We start from the raw sequence: 14,966 nt of genomic DNA, 5'->3' as shown, positions 1-14,966 counted from the left end.
TCTTGTTAAATGCTGTTATCAACACTCATTAGCTTCTTAAAGCTTCTTAAATTACATGCATTGTTATGGAATTGGCATGGAGCTCCAGGTGCACTATGTAGAATCCGGTGGATAACTCCTAATTACTGCCAGTTAAGTGCCTGTTAACACCAATTGTTGATTGTTAATGCCTAATTAGCTGATCAGTTTGCGTGCAGATCTGTGATCCGCACCCAACTATGGGTGACCTGTACAGAATCCGGCGAAACTGGTTACTTTAGAGTCAAAATACTGAACCTAGGAAACCCTTTCTGCTGAAACCTTATTGTGCTTTCATGAGTCTGCTAATTAACAAGTGGCTGGCTGAATTTTTAGTGCTATGAGGAACTAAACATAAGTAACAGTATTCATTTCATTAGTTGACACTTACTGATTCAAACAAGTCAAACCTATTGACTGTTCTCTTTCAGCTGCAAAGAATACAAAAATCTGAATTCATTTTTTGCCATTGTCATGGGTCTAAGCAATGTTGCTGTGAGCCGTCTGTCTCTAACATGGGAGGTAGGTGTTTGTTATCCAACTCAAATTTGTGTACAGTAGTTTATCCTGATGACTACAACCTAGTCCTCCTCACTGACTCCTTCCCTCCCTGATCCCACCCACTACCCCACAGTACTAGTACATCTGAACCCCTTCTCCCTGACTCTTCCAACATGCTAGTACATCTGATCTCATCCTCCTACCCCCCCCCCCCACCCCAACAGTACTGGTACATCCAATCCCCTCCCCATAAAACCCCCGTTAAAGCTCCCCCTCCTCCCAGTAAAAGACCCTGGCCATCACTCAAAACTACGCTCTGTGGGCACAATCTGCCACCCACAAAAACGAGCCTTCCTCCCACTCCCTTTTCTGGGTCCTACCAGTTCAGCCTTTGTGGTTAGTGGTGCCAGGGGAGAGTGCATCCTCTTTGCTCTCGCCGGGGCTTTGGCTGGGATTTAAATGGCCACCATGCCCCCTTATGGAAGTCTTGCGGTACTACCACTAAGGCATCATCCTTTCATATAAGGTAGAAATATCCCTACATGTAAGGGTGACTCCCTAGCAGTAGTACCGCAAAGCTACCATAATGGGGCATTGTAGCCATTTTGGATCCTGATCGAGACCCAAGCGGGAGCAGAGATGAGCTCCCTCCCAGCATCACTACCACCAATGCTGAACTGGTAGGACCTGGGAAAAGGTTTATTTAGGTGCACACTCTTACACCAGCTCTATGGTGTGGTTTTGGGTGAAGGTCGAGATCTTTAACCAGGCGGTGGAAGCTTCAAAGAAGAGGGATCAGATGTAAGTTGGAGGGGGGGGAGGGGGGTGTTTTAGCAGCTCTATCTCTTTATTTATAGAGGCTCTGTACCACATTACATGTAACGCCTGATAGCACAGGTGGTCCCATACTGTCAGGCACTGTACATAATGCAGTGCCTATTCGGTAAGTGAATACCCTGGGCGCTAAGTGTAATTTTAGTAATTTTAGCGTTAACCGTGTGGTAAGTGCAGAATGTACCACACTTTAGTGAAAGGATCCCTTAGCGTCATGCTTCACTTTTCTGTTGTAGTGTGGATAGTGGCTATCTGGATAGCACCAGGGTGGCTTATGCCTGGAGTAATCCAGTTAGCGGTGATATTCGGCCTGCTAACTGCATAACTATCTGGCTAAAGTTAAAACAACAAACAGGCTAACTTTATCCAGTTAGCTATCCAGTGGAGGAGTGGCCTAGTGGTTAGGGTGGTGGACTTTGGTCCTGGGGAACTGAGTTCAATTCCCACTTCAGGCACAGGCAGCTCCTTGTGACTCTGGGCAAGTCACTTAACCCTCCATTGCCCTAGGTACAAATAAGTACCTGTATACAATATGTAAGCTGCATTGAGCCTGCCATGAGTGGGAAAGCGTGGGGTACAAATGTAACAAAAAAAAAAAAAAAAGATAGTGGTCTGAATATTGCCGCTATCCATACAGTGCTGACACTCACTCTCCTGTCCAGATAGTTAATGCCAGACACTGTCCAGATACCGGCTCTCAATATTTAGGTTTATTTCAGCTGTGATGGCTGGCATTTAAAAAAGGAAAAGAGATGGGATTTGATATACCACCTTTCTGTGGTTACGATCAGAGTGGTTTACATATTATAATCAGGTATATATTATGCACCTAGGGCAATGGAGGTTAAGTGGCTTATCCACAATCACAACGAGCTGCAATGGGCATTGAACCCGGTTCACCTGGTTATCAGGCCACTTCACTAATCATTAGTCTAATCCTCCACTCTGATGGTCCCAGTTGATTATTGATCTGATAGTTTCTTCAGACTTCTCTTATTTTTACAGTAAAGTATGGATGGATTGTTGTACAGAAACTGAAAATGACACATTTTTTTTACTTTTATGTGTCATAACAGAAACTACCAAGCAAGTTCAAAAAGATCTATGCAGAATTTGAAGGTTTAATGGTAAGTGACTCCATATATATCATACATCACGCTCTGTAAACAATCACAGCTTCTGCATTTATTTTATATTTTTTAGGAGTAATTAAAATTTATTATCTGAATTTTAAAAATCCTTTTTTTTACTAAAATAAACATTTATTGAATTTTCAATAATTACAACGTCAGTTTCAGTGTAGAGAATAACACGGGGACCAACAGTAACCACGGGGATGGGGCGGGGACAGAGCCCATGGGGAAAGGGCGGGGATGGGGACAGAGCCCGTGGGGATGGGGCAAGCTTTGTCGCCATGTCATTTTCTACTTTGAAGACTCTTAATGAACGGGACTGTTTTTGTTTGAGTGATGCAGACGATGATATTTTGATTTTTTGGAAAAACAAGCAAACATGCTGGCCACAACTAGCAAAATTTTCATGGGGGATCCTATACATTTCTGCTACCAGCACATCTTCTAAGAAGACATTTTCTATTGCAGGAAGGACTGTGAAAGACAGGAGAGCTAGACTGAATCCTGAGATTGTTGATGACTTATTCATCCATAGATTAAAAAATCATAACAGTGCTTTATGGGGCATATTTCTCCCCTGCTAGGGCATACAGAACATGTTGTATTTTGTACCCCTGGAAATTTTAACAGGGTGGATTAGGATTCCTTAGCGTAGTAGAAGTCAGCTATTGGGTTGGAGGATTGTGTGTGGGGGGGGGGGGGTTATTATAGTTGCTCGTTGTTGTTATTGTTTTCTATTTGTGATTTATAAACATTTGCACAGCATATTGTTCCTTTTTATAATTTAATAAAAAGATTTAAATATAAAATCATAAGTGTTTGAGGCTTCTGGCGATGAGGACAGAGCCCGCTTGGATGGGACGGGGACAGAACAGGGACAGAGATGGGGATGGGGATGGAGGCAGAGCCTGTGGGACGGGGACAATCGTTGTCCCTGTGTCATTCTCTATTTCAGTGTAGCATTATTTATTTAGGCAAACGTAATATACCACCCTAAACTAACGGTTAGATCTGGGACATGTTCAATAAAAGCAATAGTAAGAAATGAAGAAAAGAACTACAATATCTTAATAGAATGAATGTGAATACTTTCCTAACAGAGTTAGGATAGTACAGCAAGAGGGTTTCAGGGGAGGGGAAGGGAAAAGAAACTGTTTGCAAGGAGTGGGGGTAATAGTTAAGCCAAGAAAGGGAAAACTGAACCTAGAACATTAAACATCCTATGAAGTATTAAAGACCACAGCAAACACCTTTCCATAGGAGCTAGAGAGACCTGCTGAGGTAATCTGATTACCTCATATAACCCATTGCATCCATCAAACATAGGCCCTGAGTATCTTTTTGTCACAATACCCATTGGAAGGAACCCGTCCCCACCAGAAAACTTTGAGCAGCATAATAAATGTATATTTAGCAAGGGTAATCTGGCCGGCATACCTCACCCCACCCTCGATGAAATTCAGGAATGGAATTCAGATCTCACTGTATTTGTGGTGAGGTTTGGGCTTTTGTAAGGTAATTATCCATGGAAAGAATGTTTCACAACCTGATAAACCAGTCATTAAAATTAGGGGTGGAACTACTGCTCCAATTTGTTGCTTTTTCCATGCTTGCCATGACCAGAAAATGTTTAACTTTTTCAGGGAAGAGGAGCTGGGGGAGTACATCCCTTTCACTGGAAATCCTAAAATTCTCATACAAAATTTTCTGAAGTAAATAGCAATTCCTTAGATGTAATTTGGCTTCTGATCAAAATTCCTGATGTACTAGACTTTACCACCATCTATTGACATAGGGCCCAATATTCCCCTAAAGCTAAGGGGGTCTTTTACAAAGGCACGCTAGCATTTTTAGATTGGCTTGTAAGTGTGGGGGTGAAATTCACAAGCTTTTTTGGGTTGAGGTTATTTCCTGATAATGCACAAATGCATGCACTATTGACACATGTGCAAACAGTGCTTGCATGCTTCAATGGTGCAAACGTGTACACACTTTTGGCAAGTAAGATGCACTGTTTCTGAAAAGTGTGTGCTTTTTCAGAATAGTGCAATTATTTCCAAGTGAGGACTACAATTTGCTTCCAAAATAAAAAAAAATCAAGAAAATGAAAATTCCAGGAAATGACACGGGGAAACAACACCACATGAAAACTTTTAAGCTGTGTACCCCAACTGAATATACATGTAATATAGTTACTACTTTGTAACAATATATAGGGTGGAAGATTCAACCATTATACGTACAGCTATGCGGTTTACTTTAGCCTGCTTTAGAGGACATACATTAGAAAAAGGAAATTACAAAAATTGCAGCTGAGAGAATATAGGTTAGATATTAAGAAGAATAGGAAGAAATTAACTAGAGTGCCTCTGTTATTGTAAATTTTTTATATCAGATCAGATACTAATCTATCTAGGATTGTTTAGGTACAGTGGATCCTTTCTAGGTTTAATTTCTTCTGTGCATCAGCTGCTTTTGTAGAAAAACACAAGATCTCCTGATTACAGTCAGACAGGAAAGAGATTAAAACATATCCCTCAATGAAACTAAATTGGGACAGCTCTAAACATTCTGCAGCAAGTAAATTAATCCTGCACCGGTGTTTGATGCCAAGTTGTGATCCGAGTCTGGAGAATACAACAGTGCTAATTAGTGTTGGCTCATGATCTTTGAAGAAGATGATATCTGTGGATTATTAATAAGACCATACATTTGTTACGGAAATCCTCTGAAATGTTGAGGTCATTCAAAGATTTATATGTTGCATTATTTACTCCTGATGCAGATGTCAGTCAAAAAATGGCCAGGTCAGGTTTATTGTTTAATGTATTTTATCATATGTTATTATTAATATATTTTCTTATTCTACTGTTAATCATTTATTTACTTTTTTTTTATAATCTAGTATTTTGTTTTACTCTTTTTTGTCGGTCTGTTATCTGTAATACTTTGGCTCTTTGGACTTGCAGGAAATGAAGCATATAAATTAATTCTGTGATGATGATTGATGCTGACAAAATTGGTTATGACTGATGGCTAAGAGGCCAATATTCAAAGGAGTTATTCATGTTCCTGTCACAAGTAAACCTATAGCTCCATAAGCTGCCACTTTTCAAAAGCACTGTACAGATAGTGCTGGCAATAATCGCTCTAATTACTTTGGCACTATCTGCAGGATTCTGTATAGGCCACACATTAACTAATAGTCAATTAGGCCCTAACAATCAAAAACTACACTGGCTCCCAATCAAAGAACGCATTGCTTTCAAAATCTGCACTCTGGTCCACAAAATTATCTACGGTGAAGCACCGGGATACATGACAGACTTGATCGACCTACCAACTAGAAACACATCTGAATCAATACGAACTTACCTAAATCTGCACTACCCAAGCTGCAAAGGACTCAAATACAAATCAACGTACGCATCCAGTTTTTCCTACATCAGCGCACAACTGTGGAACGCACTACCAAAAGACTTGAAAACTACATGTGACCACTTACACTTCAGAAAAACACTTAAGACCCACCTGTTTAAAAAGGCATATCCTACCGACCCAACATAAATGCCTGATCTCTGCGACACAACAACACTAAAGTTCGTAATAGTCATTATACAACTCTCCCGTTGTATTCCTTTATGTGGTCCTACCATATGAACCTTATCCTACCACAACATCACCTTGTATTTGTTTACTCCAGAGTCTGCAAACAGCTCTCTGGCACTATGTAAGCCACATTGAGCCTACAAATAGGTGGGAAAATGTGGGATATAAATGTAACAAATAAAATAAATAATTGGAGCTAACATCTCTTAAATGGCAGGGACTTATGCACAGAACTGCCCTATGCCCTATTCTATAACATGCACACCTAAATTTCATAGCGCACAACTCCAAAGGGGGTGTGGCTGTGGGAGAGGCATGGGTGAGTCAGGGGCGTCCCCAGAAATAAGGTGCGATGCTATAAAATACCTGCATTTATGCACCTAACAGCCATCAATTGGGCATGAGCACTTACACCAGCTTTGGGTAGGTGTAAATGCTCATACCCTAAGTTAGGTGTGACCATTTGCACCAACAAAACCTTGGTGTAAATCTCTGCACCTAAATTAGGCGCAGATCTCCTTTATTATATAACAACATGCATAAATGAAAGGAACACCCCTGATTCGCCCATTACCCATCCATGGCTGCACCCCCAAGTGACATGCATAATTTATACTATTCTGTAAACTATGCATGCAACTGGGAAACAAGTCTATGGCCCGCCCATGCTCCATCCACTTGTACGCCCTTCTTGTAGTTAGGTGCTATGGTACTTAAGAGCTGCCTTATGGAATAGCGCCTAGAGCACATAGACGTCTAACTGTCATTTAATGGCATCTGTGACACTTATAAGTGGCTCCTACCTTTAGGTGCCAATTTATAAAGTTGAATTTCACTGCTATATATATTACTAGCCGTTAAGCCTGTTAAAACAGGTGAGATTTCCAGCTACCCTCCTCGCCGCCGCTCCCTCCCCCCTCTGTGCCGGGCCCCCTGCACTGACCTGACAGCGCCTCTCACCTCCGTGTGAAAGTGCTGCAGGCAGCAGCAGATCGCTCTGTGAGAGGCGCTGTCAGGTCAGTGCAGGGGGCCCGATATGGAGGGGGGCGGCGGGGATGGGGGGGGAGGGTGGAGGTTGGTGCGCGCGATGTTCATTTCCATGCGGCAGCGGCAGCTTCCGACAGTCCGACTCCATTTCCCTCTCTGTTCCGCCCTCTGATGTCATCATGTCTTGACACGAGGGCGGGACAGAGAGGGAAGTCTCTACTGCGCATTTGCAGGTGAGTCGGTCACTTGCCATTTATATGTTTGATTATATGTTCCCAGCTATGATCCACCCTATCTCCTCCTAATCTAAATTTTCAGTGTTGCAACTTGTGAGTGAGGTACTTCTTGTTCTGTATTGATTGTTTTTAAGTTTAGAAACAACTAATTCAAGCCTACTTACTGGTTACTTAACGTTAACAAGTGTCTGTGTTTTTGATTTAAGGATCCATCAAGAAATCATAGAGCATATAGGCTCACTGTAGCCAAACTGGACCCGCCTATCGTTCCTTTTACACCCTTACTCATAAAAGGTAACTTGAAAATTAACAAAACATCTTGTTCAAGTTTGTGGGGACTTAGTGAATGACGATTTGAAGAAAAAACTAGTTTCCATCAGGAATCATACAGGTAAAACTGTAGCTGGAGAGGAAACCAGTCTGCTAATGAATTTGACACACTGCTTCTTTAATTTTCATGTTTGCTGGGCTGAAAAGTCAAATTTTGATCTAACCAGACATATCTCCTAAGGTGTGCGAATCCTTAAGAGTTTATGCAAACCGTGGACTGTGTTTCTAGGGTAGAGGATTAGCCATCTATCCCAGTAAATGTCATTAAGAGGAGCTAAGAGAAGGGCATTGCTTTCGATCTGGATAAGCACTAGAAGTTTGTTTTCTTAGGGTGAATAAATACGTAGTTGTGTGCGCGAAAGAAGTGAGTTAACCAAATTAAATTGGTACAGGCATTGCTAGGATTGTGGCTACCATTAAGATGTCTTATTTTCATGGTAACCCCAGTTGGTCTCATTGTATAAAATGAGAGCTGTGCTAAAATAGCATGAGCTAGTGGTAAAATAACACATCTTAATGGTAGCTCACATTGATAACTATGCCCCTTGGTCACAGGGGTGTAGCTACGGGCGGGCCTGAACGGGCCCAGGCCCATCCAATTTCGGCCCAGGCCCGCCCACCCAAGCGCATGCAAATTTTGCACACTGCAGCACCTGCTCGCGCTCTGGCTCAGCTGATTTCTCTCCAGGACCAGGTTCCTTCCGTGTTCCAGCCCGATTTCGGCTCAGGCCAGCCCACCACGACCATGGCACCACCCAAGCGCATGCACAATATACTTACTGACTGCAGCTGCGGAGCGGAGCAGCCTAATGTGGATGTCGCGGGCACCCGCTCAGGCTCAGCTGATGATGATCTCTCCAGGCGCGTCGAGTTGTTTTCCATCCATCCTACGCGGACGTGGCTGTGCGCAGCTGCGGGCGTGCTGCTCAGCCTCGTTCTCACTCCAATTGCTTGTGGCATCTGAGGGCATAGCTAGCTGCACGTGCATGCACGCACGGCATGCAGGGGGGGATTGACTATTGATTAGTGCAACTGCGAGCCTCAGCCTGGCCCTGCCTTGCCCTGAAGAAACGTGGGAATTATTAAAGAAAGGTTCTTCGATAAATCAATATCATTCCAGTGACAGTCTAATCCAGATCGTAACTTTACTGCCAAGCAGCAGCTGCCAGCCCAGCCCAGCAGCAGGTAATAAAATTGTATTTTTGTAAATGCTTTTTTTACATCATATAATATTAATATCATGATGTAATTTTTTTTTTTAGTTAAGCTAGCTGGGGCCTGGCTTGGCACTATTGTGGAATTTCTGGGTGGGGTAAGCACTTCACTGCCTAGGGCAAAACATGTATATATTTAATTATTAAAATATACCTTTTTTTGCCCTGCAGTGAAGAGTCCACCCCCACCCAGAAGCCCACCACCATGACCAGCCAGGGTTTTGATTACTCTTGTAATCAAAATGACAAAATGATCGCTCTGGTCTGGTGGTGGGCTTCTGGATTGGGGGTAGACGTTTCACTGCCTAGGGAGGAGCCTATATATATAGTGCCCACCCATATTAGCTCTGGGCCCAGCCAAAATGTCAGGTCTGGCTACGCCACTGCTTGGTCAACAAAGCAAAAGAAAAAGCATTGTAAGCTAGGGCAGCCGAGAGACAGAGCCGGGCCTAGGGCAAAACTGTCACCATTGCCCCCTCCTCCTCCCCCCTCCCCCACTAGGGCAGATGCCACCCCCACCCCCTTACCTTCCTGTGTCTTCTCTTCTCCTCCCTAGGTCTGTCACTCTCGCTGCTCCTGTGTGCTGGGATCCGGGTTATCGTGATAACACAATCAACCGGGTCCTGACTCAGAGAAGCAGGAGAAAGACAGACCGCGGTGCTGGGTCCCTCTGGGAGGCCAGGCCCGAGGAATCTTACCACCCCCCCCCCCCCGCCCCCCACTCAACCTTGGTGGTCCTGTTGTAAGCTAACTTATGTTTTCAGAGGTGCTAATCCTAATGATTATTGTTAAATGTGAACTGTCTTATACCTTAGTGCTTTTATTAGTCATGAGTGCAATATGAGCTTTATAAAAACTTCAAGGAAATTTCTTTTTGGATAACATGTATTTATTGTAAACGGATAACTGCTCTTTTCTTTACAGACATGACTTTTACTCATGAGGGGAACAAGACGTTTATTGATAATTTAGTAAACTTTGAAAAAATGGTATGTAAATATATATATATTTTTTTTTGTCTAAACAGATGTCCTAATAAAATTGACATTAGGTAGAATTGGCCAGCATTATAGAGTTTCACGTACATTTTCTCTACAGTAGATAAAAATGACAAGATAATTTTATCAAGGATGATTTTAATGTTTGCAACAAAGCATGACCACTACGGATGTACATTCACTTGAAAAACGGGAAATTCCAATAAAATTTCCAATATTATTTCATGTCATTGGTAGCCCAAAACAGCAGAGAAAAACCTGAATTTTTTCTGTGTCATTAACAATGCACACTATTTTTGAAGAGTGCACATTATTAATGACATTGGCCCTGAAACAAACATTTAAAATAAAGGCCCTGAAAATGACACAGGAAGCTAAACAGAACAAAATCCCAAGGAGCACGTACTGTGGTCAACATTAGGCAGTACAGCACAATGAGGAAAGGCTAAAGCAACTAGGGCTCTTCAGCTTGGAGAAAAGGTGACTGAGGGGAGATATGATAGAGGTCTATAAAATAATGAGTGGAGTTGAACAGGTAGACGTGAAACATCTGTGTACACTTTCCAAAAATACTAGGACTAGGGAGCATGCAATGAAGCCACAAAGTAGTAAATTTAAAACGAATCGGAAAAAGTTTTTCTTCACTCAACATGTAATTAAACTCTGGAATTTGTTGCCAGAGAATGTGGTAAAGGCGGTTAGCTTAGCAGAGTTTAAAAAAGGTTTGGACAGCTTCCTAAAGGAAAAGTCCATAGACCATTATTAAATTGGACTTTGGGAAAATCCACTATTTCTGGGATAAGCAATATAAAATGTTTTGTACTTTTTTGGGATCTTGCCAGGTATTTGTGACCTGGATTGGCCACTGTTGGAAACAGGATGCTGGGCCTGATGGACCTTTGGTCTGTCCCAGTATGGCAATATTTATATACACAGAGCTGTCCAATTGAAGCCTATGCTTCAGATTCTCTATCAATCCCTGTTTCACCTACTTAACTACCTATCTAATAACAGCTAGAATGATGAGTTATTATCAAGTTTACAAGAGCTAGTATAGTGACATTAATTTCCCCTGGTGGCTGCAACTGTATTAATTTAAATTCTGGTGCTGGTGTTCAAATTAATATGTATATTTAGCACCACTAGACATATAGGGCCAGATTCCATAAATGGCACCAAAAATTTGACACTGAACACTATTCCATAAAAGGCGCTTCAGGATGAGCACTCTTTTTAGAAACACATTGAGCACCGAAGGCCTAGGAAAAATAGCAGTCAGCCTCTGTCCCCTCCAGTGCCAAGAATAAGCCCAGTTTGTGACAGTCTAGCCATAGGCAAGTTAATTTCTTTGTTTAATGAGACTTGGGCCATGTTCACTGCTAACAAATGAGTGCTCTGAATTGTGAACCAAGGGTACAAGATCAAAATGTCCCCACACACTGTTAATAGGCCCTGACTAGCTATGCTAATTCTGGTTCCCTTGGCTTGCTGCATTAGCAAGCGAACCACCTGTTCACCTTGGAACTCAAGCCTATCTTCTGACATGAGGCTACTTCATCCCAACTTAAAGCCCCTAGAACTCATGACTTGGAATACACAGCAACTGTTGTCTTCCCTTTCTGTTCCCCAGGAGGTGTGGAACAAACATATCATATCTGTATGACCATGAAATTGTATTATTCCAAGTGGTCATGATTTACTCTGGTGCAGGCACAATGGCATGGACCCATCCCTGAACTACTGACTTACTTCCTTCATTCTTCTAGTGACAAACTGAAAACATATTCAGTGAGAGTTTATCTGAGTGCCATGGTGTCTTACCATGAACATGTGGAAAGATGATCCATATCCTCTTACCTCTTAGTGGCTAAGTTTAAGAGATTTACTGAACACAATTCCTCCAGTCCATCTTCTTCCACCAGCATGGGACCTTAACATAGTCCTTCCACAGCTTAAGAAGAACTTTTTAAAGCAACTTCAGGAAGCTTTTCTTAGGTTTTTCTGTTGGAAATCATCACTATCACCTCAACTAGACGAGTCAGTGAGACCCAGGCTCTCTACATTAGTCATTGTGTATACATCTTTATCCTAGTCATGTAGTACTCTGCACCCATCCAAAGTGTTTACCAAAAGTAGTCTTGGATTTCCATCTCAACTTCCTGGGGTTTTTTCCCCCTCAAACTACACTCTTGCAGCATCAAGGCAGTGTCCCATGCTCTGGACTGTAAGCAGGTCTTATTTTATTACTTACATAGAATTTCAGAGCACAGACAATGCTTACAATTCTTCATTTCATTTGATGTCAACAACCCTGGAGCCACATCACCAAGCAAAGAATTTTCAAAGGGATAATGGATTACATAGCATTCTGCTGCCAGCAAGTAGGCTTCACCTCCTTAAGCAGGGTTGGAACCATTGCTAACCTTTGGTCAACCTTGATTGTTGAAGCATGCAAAGCAACTATTTGGTCTTCACTGTACACTTTCACCACACATTACTGTCTCAGTCCGTTTTCTGTAACATACAGCATCTTTGAATACTGTGTTGTAAGAAATCTGCATGACATGCCTCAATTCCATCCACCAGAGAAACCAAACTCTACCCAACTTGCCACAAACAATAAAATACTGGCGGTCTTCAGCTTGGGAGTCATCACTTGTATGGTTGCATGCTTTCTCCACAGACAAGCAGGATACAAAGTTGCTTACCTATAAAGGGGTTTCTCTGTAGACTTTAGAATCATGATGTCACACAATCCCTCTCACGTTCCTCTCATCAGCTGAAATGCATACCAGCTTTGATATGAACTGAGATACAAATGGCAGCTGCCAGCACATACGTGCACCAAAAAACCTTCTAGGTTTTTCTGAACCTCTTGAGAACAGATCCCTCTGTGTTCCATCAGATGACACCACAAGACTTGTGTGGCTGAATGATCCTGCTGTCTACGGAGAAACCCTATTGCAAGTAAGCAACTTTGCTGTATAATAAAACTTGCCTATGTTTTTGGAATACACATGATATGTTGAATCAAGTAAGTGAATAGATTTTCTTTTTATAGTTTTCTAATGGGAGCATGAATATTTATAGCAATAGAAGATTAGCATTGGAATGGCATTAGTGACCTCAACTGGCCTGGATCCTGGCAGTTTTAGTTACTATCACAGGAGGTGGAGGAACCCTCAATTCCTACGTCTCCCTGGGTTATTGAAAAGGCCAGATCTTCCTACTCCTTCTTTTGCTGCACAGTTTTAGTTACTATACCATATTTTATCAGATTCTATTTTGGACACATCAAACATGCATACTAGAATGTGTAACTCCAATAATATTTCTCCAAGAAAATAAAAATCTTAAATAGTTTGTAATAACTTGGCAAGAGAAAAAATGATAAATTTTGTACATTATTTAGACCCTAATCCCCAAAGGAAAAGACAAAAGTTTAAGCTAATTTAATTTGATTTTCAATTTCTGTTCAGATAGTGTCCTGCCTAGATTTGTCTCAGGCCTTTACCCCAGACAGATGATTCATTTACTATAGAATATTGTCTAAAATGAGGTCTTGCCAAGTAGAGAAAGCATGCAGAGCATAGCTTCCAGATTGCTTTAATCCACAAAACCATGGGAATACTATTAAATAACAGTCTCTAAGGGCCCTGTTTACTAAATCGCGTTATTGGTGCGTTAGGGTCTGTAATGCGTGTTAACCATATACGCAAGTTTGTACCTACATGGTTAGTGCACGCGCTAATTGTAGGCACATTAAAAATGCTAGCACGCCTTAGTAAACAGGGCCCTAAGTATGATATTTCTAAAATTTAAAAGACTTCTAATCATACAAAATTTGTTAATAAATATATATAGATGTGTAACTGTGTTAGGTGCTCAGAACTACGTGACCAAGCCAGCTTTAGCTCCAGTTGTCACATTATAATAATTGCACCTCTAAATCAGATCCATAGAAAGATGTAACAATCGGAACTAAAGTTGGTTTGGTCACGCAGTGCTGAGCATCCAGCACATTTACACATCTATATATATATATATTTATATTTATTAACAAATTTTGCATGATTAGAAGTCTCTTAATTTTCAGAAATTCCAGATTGCTTTCACACATACATTTTTAGAAAAGTGTGATAGCAGTTTGTGTGATTGAAATGTTGGTGATCACTACATTCCCTGCCCACGTGTCACAGTCTGATGTCCCATCATAAGACATGGGGATAGAGAAGGGATAAATATAAACCTAACCCCAGTGTCTACTGAACATGGGAAGTGGTCAGCCTAGATTTGCTCTTCTTTTCTCATAGCACTTACTAATACAGGGGTCCTTTTACTAAGCCATGGCAAAAAGTGGCCTGCGGTTGTGTGGGCGTGTGTTCTTGGCATGCGCAGGACCAGTTTTTACTGCATCTGGGAAAAAGGACTTTTTTTCAATGGGCCGGGAAAAGGGCCTGCGGTAAAATTGAAACCAGCGTGCACCTACTTATAACCTGAGCCCTTAACACCACCCATTGATCTAGCGGTAAGGGCTAATGCACTATACACGCAGTGCCAACTGCCAATTAATGCCGGAAAAAACGCACACTGTAGGAAATTTAAAAAAAAATTGTCCCGGTGGTATGGGCACACACCAAATCCAAAATTACTGCCAGGGAGGCACACTAGTCTGGCCGTAGTCTCATTTTGGTGCATGCTGCACATGCGCAGAGCCTATCGCGCCTTTGTAAAAGGGCCCCACTATGTGGCAGTGCTTTTCAACCCAGTCCTCACCAGCCAGTCAGGATATTCCCAATGAATATGCATGAGACTGACTTGCCTATCATCAAGGAAGCGGTGCATGCAAATCTATCTCATGTATATTCATTGGATTGGATTGTAGGTGGAGTCACTTCTGCAGTCAGATTTGCTGAAATATCATCCTTTCTGGAGTGTTATTCTGCCTCCAGACAGACATTATTCATATATAATTCATTCTAAAATTCCATACGTTTGAAATTATAAAATGAACAGGTGAGGTAGTGAATTGATGCCTTTCCAGAAGATTAATGTTTTGTGCTCCAATAAGTCACCTCAGCTTTCTGTTTGTAGTGCAGCCAGTAG

The 14,966-nt window shown here is 41.7% G+C and overlaps 1 protein-coding gene across 1 annotated transcript in view; it reads left to right on the top strand.

Moving 5' to 3' along the window:
• RAPGEF4 (Rap guanine nucleotide exchange factor 4) overlaps positions 1 to 14,966 on the top strand; it is a 298,747-nt gene that overhangs the window by 267,955 nt on the left and 15,826 nt on the right. The window contains exons 25-28 of the mRNA XM_030210347.1: positions 450 to 540; positions 2,430 to 2,480; positions 7,525 to 7,612; positions 9,787 to 9,851. Of these exons, the coding sequence (XP_030066207.1) occupies positions 450 to 540; positions 2,430 to 2,480; positions 7,525 to 7,612; positions 9,787 to 9,851 (295 nt within the window). The remainder of the gene's footprint in view (positions 1 to 449; positions 541 to 2,429; positions 2,481 to 7,524; positions 7,613 to 9,786; positions 9,852 to 14,966) is intronic.

Source organism: Microcaecilia unicolor, chromosome 7 (assembly GCF_901765095.1).
Source record: "Microcaecilia unicolor chromosome 7, aMicUni1.1, whole genome shotgun sequence".
Lineage (NCBI taxonomy): Eukaryota > Metazoa > Chordata > Amphibia > Gymnophiona > Siphonopidae > Microcaecilia > Microcaecilia unicolor.
This window is presented reverse-complemented; position numbering and strand designations above follow the sequence as displayed.